Source organism: Seriola lalandi, unplaced genomic scaffold, assembly GCF_002814215.2.
Source record: "Seriola lalandi dorsalis isolate HSWRI2012SDOR001 ecotype SW California unplaced genomic scaffold, Sedor1 jcf7180002054246, whole genome shotgun sequence".
Lineage (NCBI taxonomy): Eukaryota > Metazoa > Chordata > Actinopteri > Carangiformes > Carangidae > Seriola > Seriola lalandi.
In genome coordinates, this window is record NW_019524799.1 from 306,064 (window position 1) to 317,875 (window position 11,812).

Consider the following 11,812-nt stretch of genomic DNA (forward strand, 5'->3'; position numbering starts at 1 on the left):
ACCGAGCCTCGTCATTGTGTATTTTTTCATTTCGTGAAACGTTTTGTCACCCATGTCTTTCCCCCTGTTTCACCCGGCGGCTCCTGCCTTCGCTGAACCGGCGCTCGCTCCCTGGAATCGCGCGGCAGCTTCTCCCTATCCGCTTTCCAGGAATAATTGCAGGGTTTGACTCCGCCCCGCCGGGCGGCCCTGACAGAGCCTTCATTCTGGGAATTCACCGCCTCGACATTAAAGATAATAGGAATGCGCACAGGCTATTTCCAGTAATATAGATTTCCCTCGATCCTGCTGGTGGAAAAACACGGCGAGAGGTTTTCTCGGAGGTTTGTTGGAGTAATTACGCTCGAGAAAACAAGTTGTTGTTGTGACAATAAACTAAAAAGGGGTTAACCTCACTGTTAGGCCATAGAAAATGTCACTGTACTTACAGTTTGTTTTACTCTCGTCTCAACCCCGTCTGTAATATTAAATTATGTTTGATCTATTGAGATACGTCCCCACTTTCTCACCAGCTCTCCCTCCTGCATGTAGGTATTCATATCTTAATATTAGCGACTACAATCAGGCCAGATATAAGCTGCTGTTATCACAGTGAAAGTTTTCAAGCTATTTCTCCCAACAACAGTCTGAGCAATCTTTCTCTCTCCTCTCTCTCTCTCTCTCTCTCTCTCACACACACGTGGTAGACTGGAAACAAAGCAACACATAAAGCTATGCTGTATCGTAATCCACGAGAGCCTGCTGATCCCAAATACCTGAATCTTTTCTTTTTCCAAGAATCCTGAATTGAGCTTTTTTTTTTCTTTCTGAGAAGTCTTGTGGACTTTATCTATTCCTGCTGAATGCTGTTGAACAAATGTTTTTTTAGTTCATGAAGAAAAAGAGAATACCACAATTATTTTTGTGACCTTTTATTTTATTCGTAATTATGTAACCAGAAGTCCTGAGATACACAGTCACTTTACAACAATCACATGTAGCAAATTAAAACAGGATCTGATAGCCATGGACAAAACCATAACAATGTCTGTTTAAAGACATTACATTTTTCAATGTGGCATTTGAATGCCTGATGCAATGGCAGCATTTCCAAATGAAGGTTGTCCTGAAATTTATTGAATTCCTGGGGTGCATGATAGGAAAAGGCAGTTTTGTGAAGTTCAGCAGAGAGATAATAAAATGTTGTCCATCTGGATGATCTAGTTTGGTAACTGGAGAGCCTTTTATGAGGTAAGCAGAAAGTTTGCCAAGAATTTGAAAATGAAAAGGTACAAACTGTATGAACCTCCACAGCGCCTCATTCACAATGATGGTTTATTTTTGTGTACTGGAGCATAATTTTTACGTTTGAATGATTATTTTTGAGAAGAACATTACTCCCATGACAAAATGCTCCAATACAAGAAGACCTAAAACATCAAACGTTATTGCATCTGTGGAGTATCTATATGTTTATGGACTGAGGCTGCAACTAATGATTATTTTCCATTACTGATTTTACATACCTTTATTGAACGATTAATTATTTGTCCATAGAAAGTCATAAAATAGCCGATAAAAAGCAGCTGATATGCACATTCAAATAGCTGGAATCAGAGATTTTTTTTGTGCATTATTTTCTTTAAAAACTTACTGAAATATTTACTCAACTGCCAAAATAGTTGAAGATTTATTATGTCAATCAACTAATTGACCAAATGACTAGAGCTTGGACTTTGGGAACTACAATTGTGAAATGCATTTCCCATGTGTACTTGCATGAAGAAACACAGGTGTGCTCCCTTTGATGACAAATGTCAAGTATATAAAACAGGAAAAGCATGTTATTATTGTTTCTGTAACAACAAGATATCATTATAACTTGATTACAAAATCTAGTAATTAACCAACAACTTTTGCTGGTATACAGTCTTTTTCACATATGAAAATACCTGCGCAATTGCTGGCCATGTGTTTGCTGTGTGTCAGTTCCACACTACATACTGATGTACCTTACCATTTTAAGAACATTATGAGTCTGCCTATCATGGCTAATGGAAGCAGCACAGGCAAACAGCCAAATGCAGACTCAAAGGTAGGCATGTTAAGGGAAGATAGTTAAATAGTGAAAAATAGGCAAGCAACAGGATAAAACACACTAGCAGTAGGAACACAGAGAAACCACAAGGGGACATAAGCAGGTGAGCCAACAAAGAAATGGATGGCAAGGTTAAAAAGCGGCTTGGGTGATGTGGGAACTGGGTTCAGGTGTGTGAGTTAGGAGGGAAACATAGTGATAGATGTGGAGCAGGTGAGCAAGTGGGAAAAAAAGTCTGTGTACATCTGGCAAGTGGGTGAAGACTGACTGGGAGGGATGACAGGGAGATGAAGGGAAGTGAGTGAGGGCTGGAAACAGAAGGCCAAGGGGAACTAGGAAGCAGACTGTGACACTGCCAGCAAACATCAATCTAACTGCAACTTTGGAGCGCCGCTGCTTGTTAAATATTCTCAGAAAGATGTAATATTTTATCTTTTGTTTTCCAAGATGTTCCTGAAGTTATCTCACCACATCTGTGCAAAAATGGAATAATTTCCAGCCGTGACTATCTCCTTCATTTCCATAATTCACTGGGTCGCAGGACAACGGTATCTGTCAGCACCGCACTCCTCAAATCAACACCCCACTGCACCGCATATCTGCAGGCTGATATCCTGAATATACTTAACCCGTCCTGTGTGAACACACTACATTCTCAGAACTTACTAAGAATCAGTAAGTGGAATGATGTTTGGGACACAATGAATAACCGCTGTGCTCTTCCAACATGGAGAAAAAAAAAGGGCTTTTCCTGAAGGTTCTGAGAAAAACTTTCACTGCCTGGAATCAGCAACATAAATTCATTCATTGTGTGTTAGAGAGAAAACTTATTCTTGAGCAGAGCTTTGATCACAGGGAACTGGCCTGGGACTGTTTTATTACAGAATTTCAACTAACTGATTAGTTGATTTAATTGACAAAATATTTGAAATGGTTTCTCCAGTTTTCTCATCCTTTTGCAGGTGAATGTAGTATGTAATTTAAGGTTAGGGATATTAAAAACTGAAGTATATTTGTGAATATTTGGATGCAGGGCACAATGTAACAATATTTATTAGCCACAGTAGCATAGTAGTTACTAGGGGATAACAGTGATGGCCAGTCAGTATGTCAGGTGCTCCACCACTTCTGGACCAATCTGAAATATCTCAACAGCTATTGGATGGATTGGTATTAAATTTCTTACAGACATTCAAGGTCCTAAGAGAATGAATCCTCCTAACATTGGTGGTCCAGGGGCTTTGCATTAAAAGTGCAGATATCAGTTATGGAAATCAATCTTGTAACCAAGAATCTTAATTTGTGGTTTGGTGACGCAGCGTTGCTTGCAGATTTGTACTGTATACTCGGCTCTGTATACACAGAGCAGAACTGCAGCTGAATTGATTTTCATAGAGTTGAATCAACATAGTGCAGTCTTTCAAACACTGCAACCAGCCCTGCACTTCCCTGCCGTGACAAGAGGGCGACTGGAGTAGATGCCTGAACGTACAGCTGTTGGTCCAATTTAAAACCACTCAGAGATCAGAGATTTAACTATCCTGCGTTTAGCTCAACTCAACAGGCCACCAACAACATTAAATCCATCCTGACCATGTAGAATATTTACAGTTATGTAACAGAGAAAAATTCCATTCATTAAACATTGCATGCTGGATAAAAAGAAACAAATCTGTACTGAGAAGTCCTAATACCACAGTATAAACAAGACTTTATTTAGAATTTTCATTCATATTGTATTTTTCTTACAAACATTATTGATACAAAACGTATACTGGAGGCTAGACATGAGGCCTAAAACATCTGACTGTGCATTTACAATTCAGTACACGTCTATTATATTGTAAACTGCAGATCTTTTTTTAATAACTACTGTATGGAAGATCCAGACAGATGAGCATCATAACAACAAGGCCATCTGTCTGACTCTTTTCCAAATGGAGAAAGTCATCAAAAAAACATGAATGATTTTTGTTGTTGTTGTTGTTATACTTGTAATGTTTTCTTAGATACTTGTTTATTACTATCTATTTGTCATTGTCTGAGGATGGTTGTGACATAAGAAACAGAAACACATAGAGAGACAGATATTTTTTCAGCACACTCCCATCAAAAACATATTTGTTATATATCACAACTGTTTCAGTACACAAACGGCAAAGGGAATCCATCAATCCATCCATCACTTGTCCGTGCCTGACGAGGTGTTAGTGGGTCTGGGGAAATGGGGGAGGGCTGGAACTGCAGGCATGACCATAGGAGAATATTAGTCCGCCTCTAGCTGGGCTGGACGGTCTCTCCTGTCCCCTTAATGAGGCGCTTGTGTCCCCTTTTTCCTGCTGGGCCACGGGGCTTAGCGAAGGCCTGTTTGTGGGCGTGCTGCTTGGGATGGACCTCGTCATACAGAAATTCCTCTGTCAGTTCATCTCCATTGTCAATCTCCAACTGCACAAAGATGCAAAAAACAAAACAAAAAAAATGAAAATAAGTGTGCCGGTGTTAAAAATGTAGTGTGCAGAATTTAGGCCACGCCATGAAGTCCATTAGAGACCGTTGAACATAAATAAGTAAAAAGATTTTGTAAGTTGGTCATGAGAGGTCATGAGTCTAAGTTCCCCCAATGCACCCTCATATTTTTTCCAATGAGAAAAAAAGTGAAATTGAACTGTTAACTTAACAGTTCAATTTCATTTTCTTTGAACTTCCAACATGAACGCCTGAATGCTGTTCCACAGCATCTTTACACTGTTAAGAATACAGTTGTGGTGGTAGAAAAAAGTAAAAGTAGTTTAAATATACTGAGTCTGAAATACTGGAATCAGCCTCTAACTTACCCACCACATGTAAGGTTTTAATTGTGGGTTGAAACAAAAAAAAAAGAAAAAGAAAAAATAATTTCCTAGAAAAAAAATTCTGAGAACACACAACCTCAGTGTCCTCAGTCGGAGCTATAACCCTGTACAAAACTGTGTCATCCAATTTTCTGTCTCTCTTTCCTTCCATCTATCCATTTGTTACCTTTTTAGCAATTTCCAAATGGTAATCTTTCTCCACTTCCTCCAGTAGTCGACTCTTGCAGCTGGAATATAGCATTCGTTCTTTGATGCTACAGCTGTACCCTGGCATGGAGTATATGAACACTGTAGACCGAAAGAGAAGATTTCTAGAATTATAAGCAAATATTTATATTTCTGATTCATATTTCTTATGTAGATCAGAGGTTCAAAACCTGTGTACAAAACTCAAATAGAGATCCCAAGATGATACAAGCAGTAAAAAAGGAAAAAGATAGATTTTTTTCTGACTTGTCTCTGAATTGATCTTTTTTTCAAGTGAAACACTGGATACTTTCACCTCTTCAGGTCTTTACAAATTCTTCAAATGAAACAATGAGATAAGGAAAATCAATATTTGGTTGAACTGCTCACAGCTCCTGTTCACAATAAGGCCATTTTCCATGATGACAAATCACACACAAGTCACAAATAACTACATGCGTAATTTTATTGGGTCTTGAGCCAAAACAGTTGGGAACTACTGGTGTAGTTGAAAAGGGATGTAATAATACTATCCATCATTGTCTTTCAATGTGAGCAGTGCAGGTGTACAGATGTACATACCGACAGATTCCAGGTAGTCTCCTTCGTGGGAGTGTTTGTAAAGGAAGAAGTGGTATCTGGGAGTGTCTTTGGGAACTCTGCAGGGCAAATCTCGGGTTTCTGTCGGGTTGGAGTGGACCAGCTCGATTATCTCCTTCTCTACATCCAACCTCTGAAACACAATGAATAAATGCACAGTAGAAATCTAGTACGTCAACAGTCCTGACACCAGACTGCTCTCGATATACCAGTGCCTCTGTTGTTTTTTTGAGTAAACTTAGTCTCATATGAAGGCTCACCAGTTGTATGTAGTTGATGCATTTTTGGGCAAGTTGCTGAAGGGCTCTTTTGGCTGTCTCCTGCAGAGGGAAAGCAAGGCCCTGAAGTGTCTGATGCTTACACTCCACACTGATCTCTGTCTTCACCTGCAGGGGGCAGCAAGCAAATACACAGATTTCGACTGTCACTTCGAGCCTCTAAAGAAAGATCCAGAAAGTGTTTGATGGGATAATATGGATTTATGTTTCTATACTGTTGTGTTTTCATTTTTATTACAACCAATAGATTAAGGTTATCTCTGTTTCTTTCCCTATTAAAATCAAATTTGGATTTATATTAAATACAAAAATGTGTATTATGTATCAACATACCTGTTTAACCCGGCCCTGAAAAAGCAATCACAATAAAAAGTTACATTTAAAATAGAGGAAGTATATTTTAGACAGAAGCAAAAAAAAAAAGATTCAGCTCACATACAAAGCTATGTGCAATGATGACAGCACAGCTGAGGGTATGTTGACCTCTCACCTCTGTGATTTTGATCCTCTGGAGCTCCTGCTCAGCTAATGTGAGCGGGGCAGGACCTGAGCAGGATGACACATGACGCTGGTAGCCCAGCAAGCAGACGTCCTCCTAGTGTTGCAAGCAAAACAAGAGGGCCTTTAAAAATGCGTCATCAAAGTGAAAATAGACAGAAGAGAATAGACTGAATTTTAATAGTTCTGACCTCAGCTGTGCCAAACATCTCATACTTCACATGGCCACCACCAAACTCTTTCTTCACTGTGGCACGGGTGGCAGCGTACAACATCTTTTGTTTCACCTGCAACCATCGGAAGAAAAACGTATTTGTACATTTGATGTTGTAAACTTTGTACATATAAGATTTTCAAGAAAGGAAAGAAATTTCTTCAAATTCTACAGTCAAAACTGATGGTGTCTTTAGACAACAAACGTTTGACAGAAAGCCTCTGTTACGAACCAGAGATGAGGAGTTTGTTCCTTACAGTATGAGGCAGTGTAATGACTCACAGTATCAAGTTCCATTATGGGAAATGTAGGATCATTGTGTCTAACCATTAGAGACATTCTGATTGTTTATTTTATGCTTTTTGACCATTGTGATTTCTATGTACTTGGTTGTAGTTGGTTTTTAGGTAAGTTTTTAATTTAGCAGTAATTATCTAATTCAATTTTTTATTTTGTACTTCTTGCTGTTTTGATTGGTTTAGTTGGGCTTACACTGTTCTTTTAATTTTCATCCAATTTTGATTATCATAATTAATTAATCATTTGGCTCTGCATTTTGCTATGGTTTTGCATCTCTTTGATTCAGCCTCAAATTTTGATTTTTTTTTTATTTATCATTTCTTTTTAGTTTAGCTTTTGGTTAATTGTAATGTACTATTTCTGCTTACAACTGGAAGAGCTCTGTACAATTTTGTTTACAATCAGAAGAGCTCACAGATGTTTTATATGGACCCTGAGAGGTGGTTTACCCAGTCCATGTTTACATACATACATATGGTACTGATGCTGTTAGTGTTAGTATTTTACTTGATGAAGGTCTGAGGACTGAAATGATGTTAATAAGATGAGCTTTTGGTTATTCCAAAGAATAATCACGGGAAAGCACCTACATCTGTATTGTGTCCTCTCCTGCTTCAAACTACTGACTCCCCCAATTTCGGTTACTTATGTGTAAATAATGTGTAAATTTGATGTATTCACCGATCAGCAGCAATATGTGTATGTGTATGAAGGATACATGGTATGTCTTACTGGAGACTGGTCAGGAGACCATGATATGAAGATCCATTCATAGCCCTGTGCATTCTGGGAGTCAAGGCGGTACAGGACGTAGCAGGGTTCCTGCTCGTCCAGGAGAGGAAGCAGGAAGTGATCATAATCCTGGTCCCAGCTCTTCTCCGGCTCTCTGTAGGCCCCTAGCACCAGCTGCTCTGAAAATCAGATCACTACTTGTCACATACCTTAGCCTCCTTCATATATGGAGCACATACAGTGAGACTCAGTTGACACTACAGACTTCAATCACATGCAGTATTGATTAATATGTAGGAGGATTGTTATTATTGCAGTGTAATTATAAGAAGCAGATGTATGTAAGTTTCTACAGACTGAAAGTGTAGGCTGAAGCTCTGGCTCATTGTGCCAGCCCTATTTTGTAAATTACATAACCTCATCTGACATCCTTAAGCTTTCATATTTAACATTTTTGTATATATGTTTCAACATTTCAAATCTAAGTGTTCTTCACATTTCTATTTATTTACTAAAACTATAACTTTCATAAATTTGCTTCTTTAACCAAAATACAATGATTTTTCTTTTACATAAGTTCTGACCTTTTGCTTCTTAAATATTCTTGTCAAATTACAATAATTTTAAAAACACCTGGACACTTTAAAGTATCATTATTTTTACCTTATATGTGAGCAGTAACATTTTAAGATCTATCATCCATGCATCAGCTTTACTGCTTATCCTTTAGAGAATCCTTTTGGGCCAATCCCAGCTGACCCTGGGCGAGAGGCGGGGTAACACCCTGGACATGTTGACACTTTATCACATGGCTGACGCATGGAGACAAACAACCACTCACACTCACATTCTCACCTGCGGACAATTTAGAGTCATTTTAAGATCAAAGTCTTTAAATTTTTATTTTTATTATTTCTATTTGTAAGTACAGCATATACAGAGGCCAGGCTGATATATCAGTCAGTCCTATCTAATTGTAGATACATCTGTATTGTGTACATGTTGACCGATAAGTAGTAGAAAATAAATTACTGTATAGAAATGCCAAACTAGGAACAGTGTCTCCACGACATAAATTTCATCAAAGAGCAATGAAGTCAATTTTTCAACAATAAAATTGGTCTATAAAATGCTAGAGCTACTCACAGTCTCCTAAAGCCTGAGGTGACTTCTTCAAATGTCTTGTTTTGTCCATCCAAGACCACAGAACCTAAAGACTGTCTGTTTATAATGTTATAAAACAGTGGAAGTTTGTCATTTTTGCTTAATTATCAGAATAGTTGTAGATTAATTTCCTGTCAGTCGCCTAATCGGTTAATTATTTCAACTTTATGTTCAACCACCATCACGGTCTCATTGTCGACTTCTTCCTGTGTAAAGTCACCTAGCCGAAGTCTACACTGAGGGACTCGCTGTTTCTCAATGTGCCCACCACCAAGTTAAAAGTATTTCGAGATTCATTTCTGACTGACTTGACAGCACTTGGTTATCTCTCTCAAAAGAGCTGATGACATAATGAAAACCTTAATAACTTAATTAAATGCAGAAAACATATGCATGAACCCAAAGTTTGATGTCCTTGTGGGGTGCAAGGGGATTTCCTGACTGTCTCTTGGGGCATGTTGCTATTCTGAGCTGCAACACATTCCTGCTCTGGCCACACATACTTTCCATCAGCCATTCTCTCTTAGTCCCTATCTTTATAGGTCTATGTCACTATCAAATTATGTAAATGACTCACTTTGGTTGTTGTCTGCTGTTTTTGTTTTCCTTTAAAGTTTAAAACAGAGCTGTGAAATCATCAGACATCAACCATCAGGAGACAGTTGATAGGAAACCAAGTGGCATACTGAGCCAGTGGTGATGAAATCGACTGGAATGATCTTGTTTCTCTCTTGACATTGGAGCAAACATGAGTGTCACCGGGCAGCAGCTCGCAACCATGTCAAGTCACATGTTGCTCCAAATAGCCAAGTGACGCCTCAGAGAGATCAAAGTGCTTTAGTAAGGAAGCAAAACAGAGCCGACAACCCTTTGCTGTGAAATAGTGTCTCTCTCTCTGTCACCATGCCGGTCTCTGCAGACATCAAGACAAATATCAGACCAAATATTTAAAATAATAGGCACAGTCCACAAAGATAGCTGCAAAAAGTCCCAGAATGCATCTGTCATGAATCACATTACACCGTGGCGTGATCAGATGCCAAAAAAAGATGTAAACACATCAGTCCACATTCATAATCAGCCACCTAGAAACCTATTGCCTCACTGACCATTTTTTACATATGCTTCTCAGCTGACAGACTGAACGCCTGTTTTCACACAGCTGAACAACAGCTGCTGCAATCCTCTCTTCCTAGAAGTTAGTCAAATAGTCTGTGGCAGTGGTTTACCAACCTGTTTTCTGGCTTGTGTCCATTAAACACTCAGCTAAATCTACTTGTAACCTGTCGATACAAGCTGTGTATCTCTTGAGAGGTGAGTGGTTCAGCTGAAGACAGGCCCAGTTTGGGCCTCTCATGTATTATGCATTGGAGTCATAGAGCTAAGCATCTGTTTTTCTGGTTAAATGAAGACCCACAAATCTTTGAAAACCCAGAAGGTCCTTAAAAAACACTTCTAAAAGTTTTCCCAAAACATTTAAAGGCTCTTCCAACAATGTGGATGAAAATGTGTATCTGTTTACAGCATGACACATATCATATTTGACCTGTTTCTCAAGTTGTTTCTTAATCCAGACAAGGCTGGAAATAACATGTCCTTGCACAATGGCTTGTTACAACCACATATATGCTGTCTATACTTATGTCACATTGTAATATCTAATTTTCTTCCAAAGAAAATCATGTTTTTATTTTTTGTGTGTGTGTGTGTGTGGTCTACATAACAATATGTCATCTTTTGCTGGTTAGAAGAGTTAGAAGAATGAAGTTTTGGAGGGCTGAAGAGGTAAAACTGAATTATTTTACATAAAACAGTAAAGACTAGAGAAAAATCTGAACAATAAAGAAAAATGCTGTGTAGCTGAATTTTGCTCTTTAATATTTCTTGGCCCAATAATAAACTCATGACTGCACTGGCCTATAGTTTCAGAACAAAGAGTTCCCAGTTTGGACGACTGTTTTGGCAACTTTCTGGGCCACATCACAGCTTTTACAGTCATGTATTAGATCAAACAGATTATACAGATTATATTACAGAGCAGTGGTTTACAACCTGTTTTTTCTTTTCATTCCATTGGTTGAACTCTTTACAGCTCATGTAGGACACATGAAGACATTTAGAACTATGACTAAAGAAAGAAAGCCAGATAATCAGCAACTTTCCTGATAATGGATCCGTCATTTCTGTCCTTTTCCTAGCAAAAATACCAAATAATCCCACGTTTCAGCTTCTTGTTTGTGAGGACTTTGTTTTTCTGTTTTATTATCATTGTAAAGTGGGGTTTGGATGGTTTTCTGACATTACATGGCATTATTGTAAGGGGCCACAAGCCAAAAACATTTGGAGCCACTGTTATAGAGGTTGGATCCTTGTTTGAATAACATGAGAGTGATTTGTTGAGTTATTTTGTAATGTAATAAACTTTGGAGCTCAGTATTAAAGCCATTCATCTACTGTGCTATAAATTAAACTAACAGATATTAAGTACTTTAAAACCCACTGTCACACACAAAACTACATCATGGATGATTTATATTCTACATCCAATCCCACTCACACTGCTGGGTCACTCACCGTCTTGGATGCGCACCTTGATGAGGCGCACTGCTCCACCTCTTGCTCTGGCCAGGAACTCCCTCAGCTCTGGCGTCACCACTAGTGCGAGAAACATGGCGGGTCAGCAGTCTCTTCCTCCTGCCAGGCGCTGCAGCAGGGGTGTCGAGAGACAGAGAAGAAGCAGCAGACAAGACTGGAGCTCCACAGCACCAGGCCCAAATATTCAGTCCAGTCAAGAGGCACTGAAGTCCAACCAAAAGAGCCTGTTGTAAAAATTGCCCTTCACCTCAGATGATGTGACAAAGTACTGTTCTGACTGCTGAAGTAGAGGGTCTCTGAGTGTGTCTTGTCTCGA

The 11,812-nt window shown here is 38.9% G+C and overlaps 1 protein-coding gene across 2 annotated transcripts; it reads right to left on the reverse strand.

Moving 5' to 3' along the window:
- Positions 1-3,768: 3,768 nt before the first annotated feature.
- On the reverse strand, positions 3,769-11,801 carry twf2 (twinfilin actin binding protein 2). Of its 2 annotated transcripts, XM_023404519.2 has the most exons (9): positions 11,476-11,800; positions 7,738-7,916; positions 6,683-6,778; positions 6,484-6,588; positions 6,327-6,341; positions 5,976-6,101; positions 5,698-5,848; positions 5,096-5,217; positions 3,769-4,522 (listed from the first exon to the last, which is right to left on the reverse strand). In XM_023404519.2, the coding sequence occupies exons 1-9, from the start codon at positions 11,570-11,572 to the stop codon at positions 4,355-4,357; spliced, it is 1,059 nt and encodes a 352-aa protein (XP_023260287.1). In that variant the 5' UTR covers positions 11,573-11,800; the 3' UTR covers positions 3,769-4,354. The 2 variants fall into 2 exon arrangements, with proteins under 2 accessions (XP_023260287.1, XP_023260288.1); XM_023404520.2 differs by lacking the exon at positions 6,327-6,341 and having other exon boundaries at positions 11,476-11,801.
- Positions 11,802-11,812: the final 11 nt, after the last annotated feature.